The following is a 20869-nucleotide window of genomic DNA, read 5'->3' as shown; positions in this document are numbered from 1 at the left end:
GACTGTATGACTGTAACTTTGCCACTTACGATTTATATTGACTGTTTCCTAATATGATTTGATTGCTTATTGTAACCTATGACTATCATTAAGTGTTGTACCATGATTCTTGACGAATGTATCTTTTCTTTTATGTATACTGAGAGTATTTGCACCAAGCCAAATTCCTTGTGTGTCCAACCACACTTGGCCAACAAAGAATTCTATTCTGTTCTATTCTATTCTATTCTATTCAGCAAGGCCTAAATCCCCCTCACTTCTTTCTATTGCTGTATCGAAGCCTCAGGCGATTCAGTTCTTTCCCCGCCTTCCCAGCATGCAATCGTAACCCCACCCCCTTCCTTCGACCACCACCTCCTTATTTATATCCGCCCGCGAGGGGCAGGCTTTCTTTCTCGCTGCTTGTTATTTTCCCGGAGTGTTTTCTTGCCGAGGGTCTACAAACATGGCTTCGAGGCAGCAGTTGGGTGAGTTTCGATTGCCACGCCTGGCATCTCGACCCTGCGGGGTTCACTGCACTGCAAAAGTTTTGCTCGTTTACTTTCTCAGCAGCAAAACACACCCCTCTCTGAAAGGAGAAGGAAGCATCGCCCGTTGGTTTTTTGGCTTAATGGAGAGCTCTGCCCAGTTTGGTGATTGACTTACGGGAGGGCTTGGGCGAAGGGTTGGACTAGATGACCTTTAAGGTCCTTCCAACTCTGGTAATTGTAAAAAGAAAAAAAGTGGGCAGGACTCCTCTTCTGCCTTGTGTACGCTCTGTTCTGAAGTTCGTCCGATCTTAACCCGTGTTATTCAGAAGCAAGCCTCGTGACCTGCATTGACGCTTTTCCCCAAATGATTAAATTGAAGGGGAACCGTTGCACAAAAGCTACAAACAGAATATCTGCATGGACTATTAGGTGATTGCGTATTAAAAAAATCAGTGTGTATAGTTAATCAGTGCCCTGATAGGTTAAAAGTTTTAACCCCGCCCCGTCCAAGTTGGAAGTTAAGGCCCTTCAGGAGAAGTGAGTGGAGTTTCGTTCTTGGGTTGAATCCTTTTATCTATTAGTTGCTTTTCTCAATGTATCTTCTTTGGCTCCGGATGAATGTAATCCGTAACTTTTCTCCCGGGTTTGCTCCCTTCTTTTTAGCATATTTTTTAAAGAGGAGCTTGCAAATACGTAGGGACAATTTGCAGTGTAAAACGTAAAGTGCAATGCGATCTTAGCTATTTGATTCTCATGATTGCGATGCAGTTTCGCAAACTTCGAATTAAATGGAATCCTCCAAATCCTATTGAAGGACAGAGTACAAACATTCTGAAGAACAGAGGAGCTCTTATCCCATTGAAAGGCATCTAGGATACCTGCTTAAAATGGCATGAAGGTGAGAAATAAAGCAGACAGCCCTGCCTAATTACATTTCTGTCCACATGTGATGAAAAGATTTTCATCTTGCAGTGGATTCATTCAGGATAATAGAAATATGAATATACGGACTTATTTTTGAAGACACACTTTAAATCAAGGAAAAAAGATGAAAAGAGTTAGCCTTTATCATCCTAGGAGAATAAAACAATGTTGAAAGCCCCATGTTACATTTCAGTTTATATTTTTCATTCTGTTATATTCACATTTACAGTGCACTTTGCCTTCTTATTTGTGGCCAATACATTTTTCTCTGTGTAATTCCTGGGAAACATATGAAATAATTTGAGGGGTAAATTAACAAAAGGAACAGCAGCTGCCCTATTTTCAGTTATCCCAAGCATTACATCAGTTGGGAGGCAGAAGAAAATTGGAAAATGTTTTTGTAAAAGACATTTTGTAAAAACTGCAAGATTGTTATACAAGCCCTCTTAGTTCGATTAAATTTATTCTGGGCAAGCTCCCTCCACCAGTAATGCCTTCCTGGTGTGAATTACAATGTTAGCAACACTGAAGATAATTGACCCTGTAATTTCAACATCTATTGGAGATGCTGAATTATAGGTTATTGTAGAATTATGCTGAGAAGTTGCAATGTTTCCATTTAGTCGTAACAGGAAAGGCAATGTGTGACTGAAACCTACTTGGTAGATCAGTTTGTAAAAACAATCTCCTTTTTCATTGATGATTACCAGTTCTTACAATAGAACTATAGTGAATTTAGTTGTATAACTGACCCCGTATGATTGTGGGGTTTTGCTATATATCAATATTCTCTCATTAAAGAATTTGTTTTTCTTTTGTTTCAGCTTTATTTAGTGTCTCAGATAAAACTGGCCTGGTGGAATTTGCAAAATGTCTGAATTCTTTGGGTTTGACTTTGGTTGCCTCAGGAGGAACAGCAAAAGTTCTTCGGGATGCAGGTTTGAATGTCAGGTAAAATAAAAGATTGGACTTGATTGGATATTACTGTGTTATCTTCTGGCTTGGCCTGACAACTGCTATGACATAGCCTCACTTTGCTTCTTCCATTATATCACAAATAGAGCTTTCTGAAATCCCTTCTGGGAAATGTTATTGTATAACTCAGAATTCTGCTGTGTTAAAATTTGCAAGATGTTCTGATAAACTGCTCATAATGCTTCCATTGTTAATTGTTTAATTTTCATCTAGTGGAATATTTAGTTTGAAAGGTAATGAGGTCCTAATAGTAGTAGGTTCCCAGCTGTGCAAGGTTTGGATGAAGCAGATTATCTAGACCCTTTTCAGTCAGGCCAGGCTACATAATACACAACATTGATTATGTTGGTCATTGACCTTTGGAGGGCTCAGGGTGAGGGTGGCCAGTCTTTTCTGGCCCTCCTAGATCTCTTAGTGGTTTTTGATACCATTGCTTGGTATTTTGCTGGACCAGCTCCAGGGATTGAGAGTGAGAGGTGCTATTTTGCAGTAGTTTTCCTTTTTTCCCTTTGTGGCTGATACCAGTCAGTTATGGTGGAAGAGAAGTCCATTATCCTGTTATGTTGGGTTACTCAGCTCAAGCCTCTCTTCTCTTTAACATCTATATGAAGTCTCTGGGAGTTCATCATCATCATTATCCCATTATACATATCCCATTATACATCTCTACTAGACGAATTATGCTATTCAGCTACTAGCTTATTGCATGGAGACTGAAAAGATCTAATGAGAGAGAAACTCAACCTTAGCAAGATGGAGTGGTTGTGGATCATTTTTCCCCTGGAGTTAGGAGAGTTGACATATCTGTTTGTCTTTCTGTAACACTTCCCCTGACTGATCTGGTATGCAGTTTGAGGTTCTCCTTACACATGTGTCTTCTGATGGAAGTGTCATTTATCCTTATTTTTATCAGTTATTGGGAACTGCCTAGAATCATGTGAGATAGGTGAGTACAAAGTCCAGAACATAAATGTATTCTCACTGGTGTCTTTCAGCAATATTTGTTTAATTTAGGTTTGATTTATGTTTTAGACCGGGGGTGTCAAACTGGATTTCTTGGAGGGCTGGATGACCATTGTAGTTCTCTGCAGGTCAGGCTGGGGCCGGGGGGAGATGGGACAGACTCCTGCAGCACCCTGCAGGCCAAACAGGGTGTAGAGGAGAGTGCGAGGCCCCCCGCATCCCGTTTTTGGCCTGGATGGTGGCCTGCAGCACCTTGCTAGCCAAAATGGGGTGTGGGGGTATGTGCAAGACTCTGTTCCCCATTTTTGGCTTGAACGGCCTCTGGCAGCACCCTGCTGGCGAAAATGGGATATGGGAAAGCTGCCCGCACCCTATTTTGGCCAGCAGGGTGCTGCAGGAGGCCATCCAGGCTGAAAACAGGGAACAGTCGGGGGCTCACATGCCCCCTGCTCCCTGTTTTGGCTGCCAGAGGCACCGTGGGCAAGTCCTTTGCTATTTCCAGGCCGGCCCCGTGGGCCAGATTTAAGCACCCCCATAGGCTGGATGCAGGCCGCAGCCTTGAGTTTGATACCCCTGTTATAATGGGTTGGAATTGACTGGAGTCATCTTAATGGCTGACCCTTATTGGAAAACCCTAATAAAGTCTTGGATGTAGTCATTACAGGACTTGAGCAGGATACCATCAGTATGTTGATGATACTGAGTATTATCATGACAACTCTTTTTAGAGGTGCTTATATCAGCTGCAAGTGTTTCTAAGACCCGACTAAAGCAAAAACTTGATCTGGAAATGCTATATCAATTATTGTAGGTTCCATGTGCTAAAAGTTCTTCAAATGCCACCAAACTTGGCTGCTTATATTACATAAGAAAGCTGTGAGCAATCCAAGATCAGGTCACATCAAATTATGTCTTCCTTTGTTCTAACCACCTGGTCAGCTGCCCTCTTCGAGGAAAGCTCTGCTATTGTCCCACAGGTTGGAGGTTTTGTTTGTGTTACAGATGTCCTTACAACCAATAAAAAATAAATTGACCAAAATAAACCAATAAACCAGGAAATGGTATTTGGTTATGACATGTCATGTCTGTACTCCCTGTCTGAAAACAGTTCAGCATATATTTGCAACAAGTCTAAGCTCACAATTGTGGTTGTACAAAACGTAAAAAAAAAATGAAAGCCATGAGTGGCCATACTTAAACTGATGTGATCAAATTAAAGAATGAAGATCCTCTGGTAAGAAGAAAATCAAAGGATACAAAAACAATGGATGAGAAAGAACCAGAAACAAGTGGTAAAAAAGACACTTTGTACCACTGGAATTCAGAAATTGCTTGTAGTTATTTTCAAAAAAAAAATGTGGGTTCAGAATTTTTAGGAGCAGAAAAGGGATTCTGTTGAAGAAAAGGTAGGATGATTGATCCCTGAAAAATAGAGAAGCAGCTGCATCTAGCAAGAGGACAGAAAGACTTGTACTTGTTGGCAGTCTACTACTAGGAAAACAGAAGTTGTTAGCTACTGCATATATTTATGAACACACACACACACACACACACACACACACACACACACACACGGAGTTTGTTAGTGATATATCATTTGTATATCTGTAATTGAATGACCTCTGCAAATTCCATACACTGAACAATAAATAAATAGAATCATAGTGCTGGAAGAGACTCGGAGGTCTTATAGTCCAACTTTATACTCAAGGCAGGAGCCTTAATACCATTCCGGTGAAATAGTTGTCCAGTCTATTTTTGAAATCCTACAACGATGGAGCATCCGCAACCCCAGAAGGCAACCTGTTCCATTTATTAATTGCTCTCACAGAAAATTTGTCATTTCTCTGTTGGATCTTTCTTTGGCAAACTTCCATTCATTATTTCTTGTTCTGGTCTATGATACCTTAGAGAATGTCAGTCCTTTTCTGTCAACTATCATGTCCTCTCAGTTCTTCTGTTCGATAAGGTAGACATATTTAACTCTCAACTGTTCATCATGACAATTTACCCTCCAGGCCCTTTATCATCTTAGTTGCTGTTCTCTGGACACTTTCTAGGGTCTCAACATCTTTTTTGTATTTTGGTAACCAGAACTGGACACAGTATTTCAAATTTGGTCTCACCCTCATGGTGTAAAACAGTATTATCACTTCTCATTGTCTTGATGGTATCCCTTTATCTGATGCTATCTGATTTGTAGTTTAGTTCTATAAGTTGGTCATCCTCCCCTACCAAATTTAGTTCAAATTCTTCAAAAGAGCTGAGCAAGTTATTTCCAGACACGTACTTCTTTATCCTTGTGAGGTGCGATCTATCTCTTACTGGAAGCCCTTCCTGTAGACAGTGAATCCATGGTCAAGAAAGCCAAAGTTCTCATGATGGCACCATCTTTTGAGCCAGCAATTTATTTTTAAAATCCTCTGTTCCATCATTGGATATTGACCTTCTGTTGTATAGATGAGATGACCACCTGTGGTCATCTTCTTTGGCTACCCTGCCTAGTTGCTCATAGTCCATTAAAATTGCTTCCAGGGTCTTAGTAGTATTATTTATCCCAATATGAAACAGGAGAAAGGGCTGGATTATTTTGATGAGCCTCTCTATCTTATCTTTAATATTTGCACTTGGAAGACAACACATTTCCCTTAAGAATTTGTCTAGTCTACAGATTGTTGTTTCTGTTCCTTTAAAAAATGAATCTCTGATCACCAACACGTGCCTTTTTTTTTTCTTTAAGAAAGTCTGAGCTACTTTATATTTTGTCACTGGTATATTTGGCAAAGTCAACAGTGTCCACATGTTTTTTTTCTGGGGGAGAATATGAATATTTCATCAAACAATTTTTGTTAATAAAGGACATTATAAAAAATCTGTTTAAATATGCCAATTTCTAGACCCACGAATAGACAAAAGACAATTGCTTAGTAAAGGAAGGAATCTATCATGGTTAACGTATTTCCAAATAGCTGAAAAATCTTAGGCAATCTTGGAGAAGGATGAGAAATCCTAAGAAAAATGACAGAATTTGAAATATTAATACGGAATCAAAATAATTTATTAAGGTGTATTTACAAATTATTTAAATATAACATGGAGACAGTAAATAAAAATTGATAAAACAGATGCAAAATTTCAAAGGAAAAAAACTGGAACAGCTATGGAGCAAATCAATAAAATTTACATCAAGCTACAATCTGAACGAAAACTGGTACAAAATATCCTACAGGTGGATATTGACCCCTCCACTTTTTCTCAAGTATCCCAATTTGACATGGAATAAGTTGACACAAGTAAATTGTATCCACCATTCTTTATTCCATAGAGCAGACACTTTTGATGCATGACTTAATATTTTCTTGTAAATAAGAAAACAGTCTAGGGGCAGCAAAACTGAAGTCTAGATGTTAACCCTTGTGTTATACGAATGCTGTAGATGCTACATAATGTTTTTTATTCCTTCTCTTTTGGAACAGAGATGTTTCCGATCTTACTGGCTTTCCAGAAATGCTTGGAGGACGTGTGAAAACTCTTCATCCTGCAGTGCATGCAGGTATGTTACTCTGTTGTAAATGAATTAGTACTTTATTATGGTCCTAGAACAGCTAATAATAAAAAACAGATTCTCTTACATAAAACTGATCCTGTAATTTGCATGGCATCTGCAAAAAGATGGATTGATTGGAGTTTCAATTAATCTATAGCAGCCTTTCTCAACCTGTTGCCCTTAGCATCTTATCATTTCAGTCAAAGTGGGGATGATGAAGGGATTCAGGATTGAAGTCCAGGGCATTTCAAGAATAGCCAGCTGGAGAAGGCTGATCTAAAACTATTGTTATTCAGACAGCTAACTTGTGTCCCAGCTGTATCTATTCAGACTGCAAGCTGGGAACTTGTCATAAAGGATTCTTCCATATGAATGCATTTTTCAGCACAATAGATGTGAGTGACAGGAAAAGTCATTTTATCTCATACCTTATTTCACACATCAAAGGCTGAAAGTCTTCTATAATAAAACTTAAAATAATATGCATTGTAGATATTGTTTCTCCGGTAACATTTTTTATATACAACTTCTTGGTGTGTTTCAAGCAACAGTAGGGTGGCTAAGGTTAAAAGAAAAGAAGCCAGTTTACTTTCAAGAGTAAAACCTTTACAAGAGAATGTGATGGTACTCTCTTTTCTTTATACACCAACTGTTTTATATTATTGTCTTAGTGTAGGTAAGGTACTACTATTCCCCATTGGCCATTTTTAACAAGGGCTTGAAGGGACTGGATTGTCTTACATTTTCTGAGCCTCTCTTTTTCCTCATACAAAAACTAGGCATCCTGGCTCGTGATATTCCACAAGATAAAGCTGACATGGAAAAATTGGATTTCAGCCTTGTAAGGTAAGAAGGGTAGTTGGGGGTTAATAAATAATTATGAAGTCAACCTTTGATATCAATTGATGGAAGTTAACTTGCATAGAGATTAAAGGTTTTTCACTATAAAAACCTTTGTGAAGGTCTCTTTGTGAATGCGCATTTTCAGAATTGATGGGTATTTTTGGTGAAACTGGGAAGGATTTTTGTAATTGTGCAAGAGATTGTCAAATCTTGACTTCTCATTATTTACTTTGAAGCATTGGCAAATATACCCTTTTGAGATTTACCTAGCTTTATTTGAATTTCAACATGTAAATCAATTTCAAACGTAAGAGGACAAAGTGTCAGGGCCAGTCTTTGATGCTGAGATTTTGGTCTTCCACTGTCCTTAGTCTGCCACTACATAACTTTTGCCCCTTTCTTTAATCAAATATTGAAAGAAAAAAAATATAGTTGGTGGATTCAGTATTGGAGTCATAAGTATTCCAAGAAAGATACACAAATAAAATGTTTGGTTTTATTCATTTATTAAATGTTTATGTACCCATCTTACTAATACAGCAACTCTGGCTGGTTTTTGATATAATAAAAAATAAAAAAGGTAAAGAATGCAATTAAAATTAGGAGAGTTAAATAGAAAAACAAAAAAAACAAGATGATGGGTAGCTTCAGGCCAGAGATCTTCTCTACCTTGTTAGCTACCCCCAATATAGTATGCAAGAGCCTAGCTTTCAGGCCCTTCCAGAAGGCCAGGAGTATGGAGATTATAACTCAAGGCAGTCATGGTGAAAGTAAAAGTTAGAGTATGACTTTTCTAACCTTTTAATATAGTCAATATTCTGAAAAACCTTTTTCAACATTTAAAGTTCATTTGCAATCAAAAGATTCAAAAGGTTTTTCAATAGGATTAAGTTCCTTCACGCTGGTGGATGAATAGCATCCTATTGGAAGTGCACTGTAATTAAGTGCACTGTAAGTACACAGAAATTATCATTGCTGAGAGTATTCCCTTTATATTTTCCATAGTTCACAAATATTCTAGAAACAGCATATAATGGAGGCAGTCTGTTGGTATGATGTAGGCGAGTTCCAAAACATCCCATTAATGAAATCTGAAGGATGTAATAATGTTGGCAATGTGTATTAGCCAGCAGGAAACCTATAATCACAGAAGTGTGCTTTTAGCTTGGTTTATTGCAGTGCTCTTCTTTTAGCCATAGTTAATAGAAAATGTAGGAAGATTCCCCATCACCAGAGCACCAATGTCTTGAACTGCCTTAACACAATTCTCATCTGATGATTCAGAAAATTTTAACAAGCATAAGACTCTTCATCGGCCACAGCAGGGATAAAATTACAGTTGCATTACATTGAGATATGGTAAAGAATTCACTTCTGTCTTTTGAATTTAATTTAAAGTTACTCCATGCTTCTTTTTTCTAGAATTGTAGTTTGCAATCTCTACCCATTTGTCAAAACAGTGGCCTCCCCAAATGTTACTATACAAGAAGCTGTTGAACAGATTGATATTGGTAAGTCAATATGGACTATATATTGCAAACACATTGCTTGCTTTGTGTCAGTACTTTGTGGATACCATCACCTATTAAGCGAAAACAGTGTTCATATAATACTTTCTTCCATTGACCTTCCCATTTTGTTGCATGATACTCTGCTAAGGAAAGCTTTGGAATTATTAAGTTGGAAGGGGCCATGTAGGTCACTGAGTCTAGTCTCTGTTCATTGATGCTTTGCTCAAATCAGAGCATCCCCAATACATGGCTTCATTAAGAGAAAATGGTTCTGCTATTGAACTACTTTTGCTGTTAGAATTGTTTTCTAGCATTGGAATCTACCTTCTTGGAATTTAAATCATAATTTTGCATCCTGTACTGTGGAGCAGAATGTTGGTCTTACTCAAGTATTTGACGAGCATTGTCATGTCCCTCTTCGGCCTTCTCTTCTCAAGGCTAAACATTCCTGGTTCCTCCAGTTTGTCCTTATTAGCTCTCTTGAGTCTTTTTTTCTCCATTTGATAATAGGAGATTTAAATTCATTCAGAGTCAAAAGGTAGTCAGTGGTTATATGTCAGTCCTACTATTCCACCTTTCTCTTTCCCTGGTGAAATGGATAGAAGTGAACAAAAGTAAAATTAAAAAGTGCTAACTTTTCTTCATTACCTGAAATATTTTGCCATATTCAGCTCCTTTCTTCATTAACTTCTGTCTACTTATTATTCTTGAAATACACTTTGTTAATATCCAAGATAACCTATTTACATTCAGTTTTCCTTGAAATTTGAATGAAGATTTCATTCAAGAACTAAGCATTAAATGATCTGTCTCACCAATATTCTTCCTCCTGGCACTTTCCTTAATGGTCAGTAAGGACTTAAGGATAGCTAAACTTTTTGTGCCTTCCATCTTATGAAAGAGAAAGTTACCAGCAACTTTCCTGAAAGAAACACATATTGTAGTTTGTCTTCCAAAATACGTTGTGGAAATTAAAATCATTACTACTTTGTACCATAATTCAAATATATGCTGATAGTAAAGTATTGTAACAACAATTTGAATTCCAGTGGTGCAAAATACCTTCTGTATCTCAATTTTGGTTTTAATTTTTAATCATTTGCTTGGGTATCAGAGAGAGTTGTTTTTTCTTTCTTTCTTTGATCTGATAAATTCTCTTTCACTAGCTGAAGTGTGACCATTCCTTTGACTTTTTCAATAACTTCTACAAGCTTGCACATGCTACAAATGTATGCCAGGTTGTTTCATGCAGAAACTGTCCCACAAGCATTGTAGGCATGATACCAGATTCCCCTATCTTCACATTTGTTATTTCAGATTCCACTAGTAGAAGGATTTTGTTTGTTCTATTCCCATATCAGGCTAGCCAAGTGCATATAATTAAATTAGAGGAAAATACCTTCAAGGATTTTGTTAAACTGCAGTTAGTGCACCCCCAGTTTACTTGGTAAGTTATTGTTGTATGGAGAAATACAAAAAATAAATATATACATTGATCTGATTTGCATTTAATAGTATTAAAATGTCTGTGAAGACTTTTGATTGTGGCAGATAACTTGATATGAAATGTGTGGAATCTCTGTTTTTACTGGATCAGAATTTTGTGAGATTGATTTGTTTTTAAAGGGATACTTTTGAAATACTTCCTTACAAATGAATACTTAGTCTCAGAAAACTCAGACTTTGGAATTGGATTTGTCTGAAATCTTTCCAAAGTCTGAGTTTTCTGAGATGAAGTATTCATTTGTATGTTTTTCGTATATTAATACAGTTGTCACAGTTCCCATAATAACATGGTTTAGGTATCAGTCAATGAGTAATACTGTGTTCCAATAGTATTCTTTCCTCTCTTCATCTTCTTACTGACATGTTTAGGCTTCAGTTCCACTGAGAGCTTGTGATTGGTATATGTGCATAGACTACAAGTGGAAGTTAATGTGTAAGTAATCCTTCCCTATTATATGTGCACATCTTTTGCAAATCAGAAATTTAATGAAAACATTTAAGCATGACTTCATAGTACTGCACAAACATTGATGAACATTTTAGTGGGAGGCAGGAGAAAACTTTACCACACTTTTTCTTCGTTAGAGCAAGGAGGCAGTCACAACTTTCCTCCCTTGTGCTTCAGTTTGACAGAAAGGGGTTCAAACGTATTTTTATAGTTGTTTGTCCTGTTTCCTCCACTCAGCCTTGGATTAGTCAATCCTGCCAGCTTTGTGTTCTTTTTCAACCTTCTATAAATGCTGGGGTCTTATGGTCCTTAATAGCTCGACACAGTTCCGGTCTAGTAGCTTAGCTGTTAGCTTTCTTTCTCTTCTGTCATTCTTCCTGGGACATCCTGTGATAGCTGCATCTTAGTCAGAATCTGGCATTGATACAGTTTGCTTTCGAAATGCTGCCTTCTCTTAGGAGGGGAAGGCATACTTCCTTGATCCCCATGAATGAAAGTATAACACAGACAAAATGATTCCTCTGGAAACCACGAAACAAATATTCACAGTAGACTTTTTACAAAAGTTATTAGCATTATTTTGAAAAGACAATTCAAGAAATGGTGACAGATATATTGTGTGGGTTCTACTAGTAATGCATTCTTCTGAATTATTGAGAGGCTGACTGCAATACAGGTAGTCCTCATTTTATGTTTAATGATTGTTCAAAATTACAACAGTCTCAAGAGAGGATGTTTTATGGCCTGTAAAGCACTTCTGGCCATCTTAAAATGTTATACTAGCCACTCCACAACCACATGGACACATTTTTGGTGTTTGATAACCTGGCTCCCAAGCACCCCATTATCATGTACTTACCATTTTCAAGCTTCTCTAGAAAATCAATGAGGAACTGGCAGAGAAGGTTGCAAGCCGCTGCCACCTGCCAAGAGAACTGCTCAACCTCTCCATTGAGCTGCAGAAAAGGGGCTTGAATCCTGAAAATCTGAGCATGGCAGAGGCATAATCTTCCATACACAGAGGAGTGTTCAGGCCCTCTGAAGCTTCCTAGCCTTCTTTCCAGTGAATACTATTGTTCTCAAAGCTAGAAAGATTTGTAGATTTCAGAAAGATGACATTCTCTAGCTTTTTGGGGAAGACTAGAAAGCTAGGATTACTAGCCTTTAGAATGATTGTCTTTGCTAGTTTTCTAGACTTGCTAGAAAATCTAGTTTTGAGGCCCCTTCTCCAAATCACACATTTGTAAAAGGAGCCTTCCAGAGTGGGGCTTGGCTGCAGAAAAAGACAAAAGGTAAATTGTCCTAGCATGTTGGGGTGGGGAGAGGACCCGGTCCTCCCAGACGTGGTAGAGCAGGCAGAGGGCCCTCTCCCTGGTGTTCAGCTTAGCAGTTGGTGCAATTGCTTAATACTGCAAATGGGAGAGCCTGGATTGCAGCTGTTGAGTGAAGTGGTTATGTGTCGTTTCACTTAATTGCTTCCCACAATGTCTGAGATTCTTATCCTGTTGTGGACGAAAGTGGAGAGAGATCTGTACTTGAGCTATGAGTTGTAGATGTGAAAGGTAGTGAGCTATAAATGCTGAATATGATGTTTTCTTCGCTTCCATTTTTTTCACAGGAGGTGTTGCTTTACTGAGAGCTGCAGCAAAAAATCATGCCCGGGTGACAGTTGTTTGTGATCCTGGGGATTATACTGATATAGCAAAAGAAATGAAAAACCATTCTGATAATGATACCAGTTTGGAAATTCGGCGTCAGTTGGCTTTAAAGGTAAAGTTTACTTATGATAACCTATATGATGTGCCTGTGACACAGAGAATGTTCATATTTTCATTACTTTGATGACAGCTGCATCTCTCTCACACTTCTTGTAGGCCTTTACTCACACTGCTCAATATGATACAGCAATTTCTGACTACTTTAGAAAAGAGTACAGCAAAGGAGTATCTCAACTTCCACTGAGATATGGCATGAATCCCCATCAAACTCCCGCTCAACTCTATACTTCAAGGCCTCAACTTCCTCTCTCAGGTAGGAGGCACTCAAAATCCACTTTGAAGGTACTCCAGCAGAACCATTAGTAAATAGCAATATTGTTCAAAATATTATGCTGCTGTAGTTGTAACAGTAATTTTGTCAGGTAGGTCAAACCTACTATTGTCATTTTCCTAATAGCTTAAGCTTAAAACTGCCTATGTTTTTGAATTTAAATCTCTAGCACTTGGTGAGTAAATTCAAAAACAGGCAGTGTTAAGCTTAAAATAGAACATGTGCCCAGAGAACCCCCATTTTAGCTCTGCATTTAACACAATATTTCCATGTAGACTAGTGTCTAAACTTATGGATCTTGGAGTTTCTTATTGAATCTGCCTTTGGATTATGAATTTCCTGTCTGGCCGAGGGTCAAATTAGGTAATCATACTTCTTCAGTCCTTATTCTTAACACTGGTACATCACAGGGTTGCATGTTACTATATACTCTTTATGTGCATTCCTACTCATGCTAGTAATACTAATACTAAATTTGCAGATGATACAACAGTGGGACTCATCTCTGGAGGGGATGAGTCTGCCTATTGAGATGAAGTGGACTGGTTGCTTTCGTGGTATGGAGACAATAAATTGATCCTTAACACAAAAATACCAAGGAGTTTATAGTGGACTATAGAAGGAATAGATCAGATATCCAGCCATTGCTTATCAATGGAGACCAAGTGGAAGAAGTGTTCAGTTTTAAGTTTCTGGGTGTTAGCCTATGAATGTGCATCAGGTTTTTACACCCATGAGATCACCAGAAGGACAAAAGGCAGTGGGGTGTAAATGGGTATATTTAAAAAAGTGTTGCACAACAATGAACTGCAGTATAAGGCATGGTTAATTTGCGCAGGGATTTACGCAAAGGAAAAATGTTCATTATGGCAATGTTTGCATCAACAATAAGAAGGGAGACTATAAGTCTAGCGTTGGCTTTAGCAGCTGCATGCAGGTATACCATATATCACTTCAATATTTATACTGCATATTTAAATGAAGAATTAGAATAAATATATATAGCTCAAGCTCCAGGTTATGAAATGGAGAATCCTGGATATGTATATAAATTAAATAAGGCCATATATGGATTAAAACAGTCAGCAAGGAAATGGAATCAGTGCTTAGATGCTGCTCTCAGATTTCGGAGGAAGCAAAGCAAATCCATGTTTATACATGGCACAGTATGAGGGAGCAGAGGGTTTGCTGTTAGTTTATGTGGATGACATATGTTTTATTGTTAAACATTGCTCACAGGCTTACTCCTTTGCCAGGCAGCTTGAAAAGGAATTTAAATTAAAAAGCCTGGGAGAAATTAAGAATTACCTAGGTGTGGAGATAAGGAAACCAGAACAGAGAGGATATATGCTAAGCTAAAGAAAGAAAATAAAACAACTAGAAAAATATGATATACTAGAAAGTAAGTGTATCAAATCCTATGACATTAAGCTTCCAGAACAATGTAGAAACAGAAAATGACACAGAATATGATAAAGTGGTGTACCAATAGGCTATAGGTAGTTTACTATATTTATCCCAGTGGTCAAGGACTAATATAACCAATGCAGTTAGCATTTTAAGTCAGCATACATCGGCACCAAAACAACACTGGTTAGGAAACAAGAGGATATTGCAATATCTAAAAGGGACAATGAAACTAGGACTATGGATAAAGCCATCTGGTGAATTATTGTTACAATGCTATGTAGATAGTGACTGAGCAAACGATGTATAGGACAGAAAATCAAACTCAGGGTTTGTAGTATTGTTTGCTGGCACTGTAATTGGATGGAGATCCAAAAAACAGCTTTCAGAAGCACTTTCCATTGCTGAAGCTGAATTCATAGCATTGTCTGAGGCATGTTCTAAAATAACCTGATATGTACAATTACTAAAAGATGTAAATGTTAATGTAAAGAGAGCTGTACCAGTATTTGAAGAGAGTGTTGCGTGTATAAAAATGGCAACAGGAGAACCAGAAGCTAGGAGTAAACATGTAGATGTAAAGTACTGTAATGTCAGGGAGGCTGTAAAGGATAAACTGATATGATTGCAGCAATATTCCAATGAACATAATATAGGCAATACGTTAACAAAGCCTTTAAATGTAGACAAACGTCAAGAGTATGTCAAAACATTTCGATTGCCAACTGTTCAGCTTTAAATGGGAGGAGTGTCAGGGTAGTGATTTAAGAGCTGACTAGCTGATGCAATGACATAATGATGGGAATGAGTCAGCAAGGTTTTTGGCTGTTATCCCTTTAAGAGTAGTGGTGTGCTGCTGCCAGTTCAGACCGACTTGCCCGTATTGGTAGTTCCGACTGCTGGCTGGGTGCTATCCCGTCGTATATGGCTTTCTTACTCCACCCACGCTACCCAGCTGATTATCATGCCTCGCCCAAACTACTCACTGGCTGCCGTGCACAAGAAATCTTGTTTTTGCAGCTGTGCGCAAGTGCGGATGGCGCACATGTGCACACGCACTCACATTTTCGGTTTTGCATTAGGTGAACTGGTTGTTAACAGTCTGTGCAGTCCATCTCTGTTTAAGAGCCTGTTTAATTAAAAAAGACCCTGTTAGAGCATCTCCCTCCCTCCCTCCCTCCCTCCCTTCCTATGGCGTGTGTATGTATAATATAAAGTATGTTCTTTTGTAGGTAAAACCACTATTTATTACAAACTTCTGTTTGCTATTACTGCTCCTGGGTTGTCTCAGGTAGTAAAGGTGTGCACGCTCTGACAATATTCTTCTGCTATAGTTCTTTTGATTTGATTGTAAATTCTCCTTATAATTTTCCCACAAGTCCTGATATGTCAACCATTTATCTTTATAAATGGTTCTGTTTACAATATGGTTCTTGAACTGGGATCCATAAAGGGGGTTTTGGGCACAGTGTGAATTTATAGCTATTCACAACTGGTGTTCTGAGTCTGAATTGTTGGCAAATATATTCTACACATGCATGTGGTGCCATCTTGCAGAATGGCTTTTATAGCTGAATGAGTCTTTTCATCTCTTCACAGTTCTGAACGGTTCCCCAGGGTTTATAAATCTATGTGATGCTCTGAATGCCTGGCAGTTGGTCAGGGAATTGAAGCAAGCATTGGGCATTTCCGCTGCCTCTTCATTCAAGCACGTCAGTCCAGCAGGTAATTCTCAACTTCCAAGTTCTTGCTTACTGGTGTATTTTATTCAGAGAGCATGTTGGCTCACATTTTAAGAAATGCTCCATTTCTGAGATGGTCTTGTAAAAAATCCCATGGTTTTAATTAAACAAATTGATTTTCTTAACAAAGTTGTGTATAATAACGTAATGAAAAATAATGATGAGCATTATTTAAGTGGAATAGAAACAATCATTGTGGGTCTCAGAACAACATGTGAAATAACGTTACACCTTTGTAACTTGAGAAGTCACCTTCAGACCTCTGAAAAGCGGCTCTTACTGTCTTTCACTTCCTAGGTGCCGCTGTTGGTGTGCCCCTCAGTGAGGAAGAAGCTCAGGTCTGCATGGTGCGTGACTTGTACCCCACTCTAACACCCTTGGCAACCGCATATGCCAGAGCAAGAGGTGAGTGGGGTCTCAAAAGAAGACCATATCTTCATTTAACATTCTGATTAGAATTGCTGCTCTGTCTGTATAATGGTGGTGGACAATGGCACTGGCCAAACCGTTTAAGGCATTTTCTCACATCTGTCTTACAGAAATGACTGACAACTTCAGTTACTTTATAAATGCCTTATAAGGAATAGTTGAAAGATACCTGATTTGTCAAGTAGCAAATAAAGGAAAAACGTCTACATATTTTAAAGCTCTACAATGAGTGGATCCAGCCTGGGGCAGGTTCCATCCAGTTGCTCTGTTCTTTCTTCTATATATAACATGGGTCTTACTCAATGAGAGTGTCTCAGTTTGAAAACATTACTTTTTTCCAGGTGCTGATAGGATGTCATCTTTTGGGGATTTCATTGCTTTATCTGATATCTGTGATGTTCCTACAGCTAAGATCATTTCAAGAGAGGTCAGTAATTACCATTTTCTCCTACAGTCTTAATTGCAGTTGAAAATAACTATATCAATGTATGACTGGCCAGAGTCACCTTGTCAATTAATAAAGTAAACAAATAATGGTAATGCGTTCATGGGTCAAAAGGGTATCTTAAGCTTTGTGATACATTAAGAGATTGATTTCCTCCCCCTCAGTCCCTCAAATAAGGCTAGTTTTTGTCCATACCCCCAACAATCAAAACACAAACTTGTAAACTTACAGGAGATCAGAATGTCATGATTACATACCCTGTAGCTCTAATAATGATCTTAGCCATAGTAATTATATGCTCCTGCACTAGAGGATTGATTTTATCCTGCTTCTAGTGTTTATAACAAAGTGGAAATTGGGAAAGGAGTGCTTTCAAATATGGAATTGAAAAAGGATTTTATGAAAGTGAAAAGGAACTCATAAAATGCTGAGAAGTTTACTTCTGCAGTGCTGGTTAAGGGCTCCCAGAATAGGCAACCCAGTATGGGTTGAGGGAACATCTAATCTCTTTCTGACTGGATGACTCCAGTACAAACTGCAAGAAGTGCACAGCACACTTAAACAAATAAACAGATTAACAAGAGTTGGAAGGGACCTTGCAGGTCATCTAGTCCAACCCCCTGCCCAATCAGGAGACCCTATATCATTTCTGACAGATGTCAGTCCAGTCTCTTCTTGAAAGCTTCCAGGGATGAACCTACCACAACTTCTGAAGGCAAGCTGTTCCATTGGTTGATTGCTCTCACTGTCAGAAAATTTCTTAGAAGACAAGAAATCTATAGCCAGTGCTCACAGAACCTCTAGGCTGAATAGCTGCAATGTAGGTTGTGAGGAACCCCATGGTGTATGCTAAGATGGGACATTTGTGTAGAATATAGCTACTGAGCCACAGAACATCTTTTCCCCCTGCCCCCAATTTTTGAAGTAAATTGGGTAACATCTCTAGTTGCCTCCATTGTTCAAACTACTGTGACGAAGTGAACCTGGGCCATACATTTAAGCAAAATGTTGCCTGATAAGATGGTCAGAGTACCAGTCAGTCAAATCTCCAGATTCTTCATTCCATTTCCCATCCTCTGATTTTTCTCTCCCTCTCTTCCCAAATTCAGTCCTTACTGGTTCTTTTGTGTTCCTCCTTATTATTGGTAGTATAATTCCAGCTGTTCTTTTGTATTGTACATAAATACTGCGGTTTCTGCAATGTACAAATCAGCACTCAAACTTTGTCTTCTTGTTCCACTTGATGGTTTAACCATTATTAGGTGTCTGATGGGATTGTGGCTCCAGGCTTTGAAGAAGAAGCCCTCAAAATACTATCCAAAAAGAAAAATGGCAGTTACTGTGTACTCCAGGTCAGTGTTTTATTCTTGAGAATAAATGATTTAAATACGTGTCTTATTTCCATTGTGGTTCTCAGCCTAAAATCTGATTTCTTGATTTGCCTGTTCCAAATGTGTTCATACAAACTAAAGTAAAAAAAAAAAAGAACTCTCATTCTTAAACCTCTTTAAACTGCTTGCAAGGGTTTTTATACTAGAACATCAAATGTTTTTTTTTTTACTGTTAGTATATTTGAATGTCTTATCAGTCCTGATTGATCATCTTTGGCTGCATGTTCTTTCCCCCAATACCTCACATAAACTCCCTAAAGCCCCATCTCTCTAGCCTCCTCCCTGTCCACATAGTTGAGTCTCAGGCCTTTTGGCAAATCTAAATTACACCTCCGCCCTCAAGCTGGCAAATTTTTTCTTTTTCCCCTTTTTGGGGGTGGGTGGGGTTTAAAGGGAAAAATAGGTGCTTTAGCCTTCTGTATAAAGAAAAAATTGGGGCTGAAAATTTCAGTCTCATCCATTCTGAGGTCCAAGTGAAGCCACAAAACAAAACAAAACTGCCTATCATGCTTGCAGATCAGAATGAACTCTTATAAATGCCTTGTCTCTGGAATAAGGTACACTGCTAAGATCCAGATGAGTCCCACTGTTGTTATTTGGAGGAGCTGTGGAGACCTGACTTTCCACAAAAACATTTAGTGAAAGAGAGTGAGATCCCTTGTGTTATTCTGATTGGTCAGTGGATTTTGCCATTTTTAAAAATCTTTACTCTATTTTATTATAATTTCTTTAGTTGTGAGCTACCCAAAGTCATTGGAAGTTAGATAGCATGCAGCTTAAAACGTACGGTTGGTCGCACAGTCAAAACTTTAGACTTCATTTGACATTTCTATCTACCTATGGAATCCTTCCCAAGGATCTGGGAATAGACAGTAGTTGTTTTGTGTTTTTTATTATTATTGTTGTTATTGTTGTTACATTTAATAATGAAATAAGAATACTTGATGTGTAATAAATTAATATTATTACATAAGATTAATTATTGAAGTTTTTGAAAGGAACAGTAACTAAAGTTAATCCTGGTGATTAGAAATTTAACAATTTGGGGGTGACCAAGTGAGTTTGGTTTCCAATTGCTCTCAAAAGAATAAAGTATAGCTGTAGTTGTTACATATATACATCTTCAGAGATGGGATCCTACCAGTTCCATCTGGTTCTATAGAACTCGTGGCTCTGAAGAGCAGCTGTCACCGAACTGATTCGCTGGGATGAGGTTCTGGTCTGTTGTTTGTTCCTCCTGCCCTCTCGGGCTCTAGGCTGTTCTTTAGTGGCTGTATTTTCCTCCTCACCTGCTTTGTGCGGCACAGCTGAGTGCTAATTGTCAGCTGGAGAAGGTAAATGCTTGCTGGAGCCAGTAGTGCACGCGCATTTGACATGCATGCGTGCGCTCCCCAAACCGGTTGTTATGCCAGTCGAATCCCACCCCTGTACATCTTCCCACTATTGCAAATTCGAGCAGAGCAGTCCAATTCACCTTTACTCAGAATGATTTCTTTTGCATTCACAAGGTTACAATTCTAAACATTCTGAACACCAAACGAATGCCATTTCAGTATTTTGAACTGTATCTTGTTATTGTAAGGACCACAATTTCTTGGCAATCTTTTAACTTAATGGTAGTTAGATATTTTAGTAACTCTCTCACCAATACTAAACTCATGGACTATGATATTGCTACTGCATAAAGATATTCCAATACATAAAGTACCATATTAGACACTCTAATTCTCACCAGGCTTAAGTATAGCAAATTAATTTGGAATAACATACCAAAGTCTTACAATCTAGATGAAGAATGGCAATTAAGATGGGCAATTTTTAATAACTACAACCAAACAGATCACACAGATCCAACAAAACTACTTCCAGGAATGCAGTTTCCCTGAAAAATATGGAGCCACCTGAATAGAAGCAGGATAGAACGTGTCAGAACGTGTCAGAACTAAGGCAAAGCTCTTTAAATGGGGAAGTCAGGAATGCAACTGTGATGTACCCAAACAAACTATAACACATATAATTCAAGAATGTACCCTCAGGAAATTTGAAGGCACCTGGGATGATCTCACTGCAGCCACACCAGAAGCGGTTAGATGGTTAGCTTCCTTTGATGTTGAATCATAACATCCATCACATTGCAATTCTGTGGCTGCATGGTTTTACCTTTATATATCTCCTATGTATTGTCCACATATCTTTTTATTATGTGTGTGTGTGTTTTC

General features: G+C 38.3%; 1 protein-coding gene across 1 annotated transcript in view; it reads left to right on the top strand.

The window, feature by feature from the left end:
- Positions 1–390: 390 nt before the first annotated feature.
- Positions 391–20869, top strand: part of ATIC (5-aminoimidazole-4-carboxamide ribonucleotide formyltransferase/IMP cyclohydrolase) — a 36054-nt gene continuing 15575 nt past the window's right edge. The window contains exons 1-11 of the mRNA XM_026707705.2: positions 391–467; positions 2219–2345; positions 6809–6885; positions 7659–7725; positions 9145–9233; positions 12806–12957; positions 13062–13218; positions 16243–16368; positions 16683–16790; positions 17156–17241; positions 18522–18611. Of these exons, the coding sequence (XP_026563490.1) occupies positions 446–467; positions 2219–2345; positions 6809–6885; positions 7659–7725; positions 9145–9233; positions 12806–12957; positions 13062–13218; positions 16243–16368; positions 16683–16790; positions 17156–17241; positions 18522–18611 (1101 nt within the window). The 5' untranslated portion in view covers positions 391–445. The remainder of the gene's footprint in view (positions 468–2218; positions 2346–6808; positions 6886–7658; positions 7726–9144; positions 9234–12805; positions 12958–13061; positions 13219–16242; positions 16369–16682; positions 16791–17155; positions 17242–18521; positions 18612–20869) is intronic.

The sequence above is a fragment of the Pseudonaja textilis genome, chromosome 1 (genome assembly GCF_049901715.1).
Source record: "Pseudonaja textilis isolate UNSWEBS1 chromosome 1, rPseTex1.2, whole genome shotgun sequence".
In the NCBI taxonomy this organism is placed as follows: Eukaryota; Metazoa; Chordata; class Lepidosauria; order Squamata; family Elapidae; genus Pseudonaja; species Pseudonaja textilis.
Note: the sequence above shows the minus strand (reverse complement) of the source record. Positions and strands in the feature narration are given on the sequence as shown.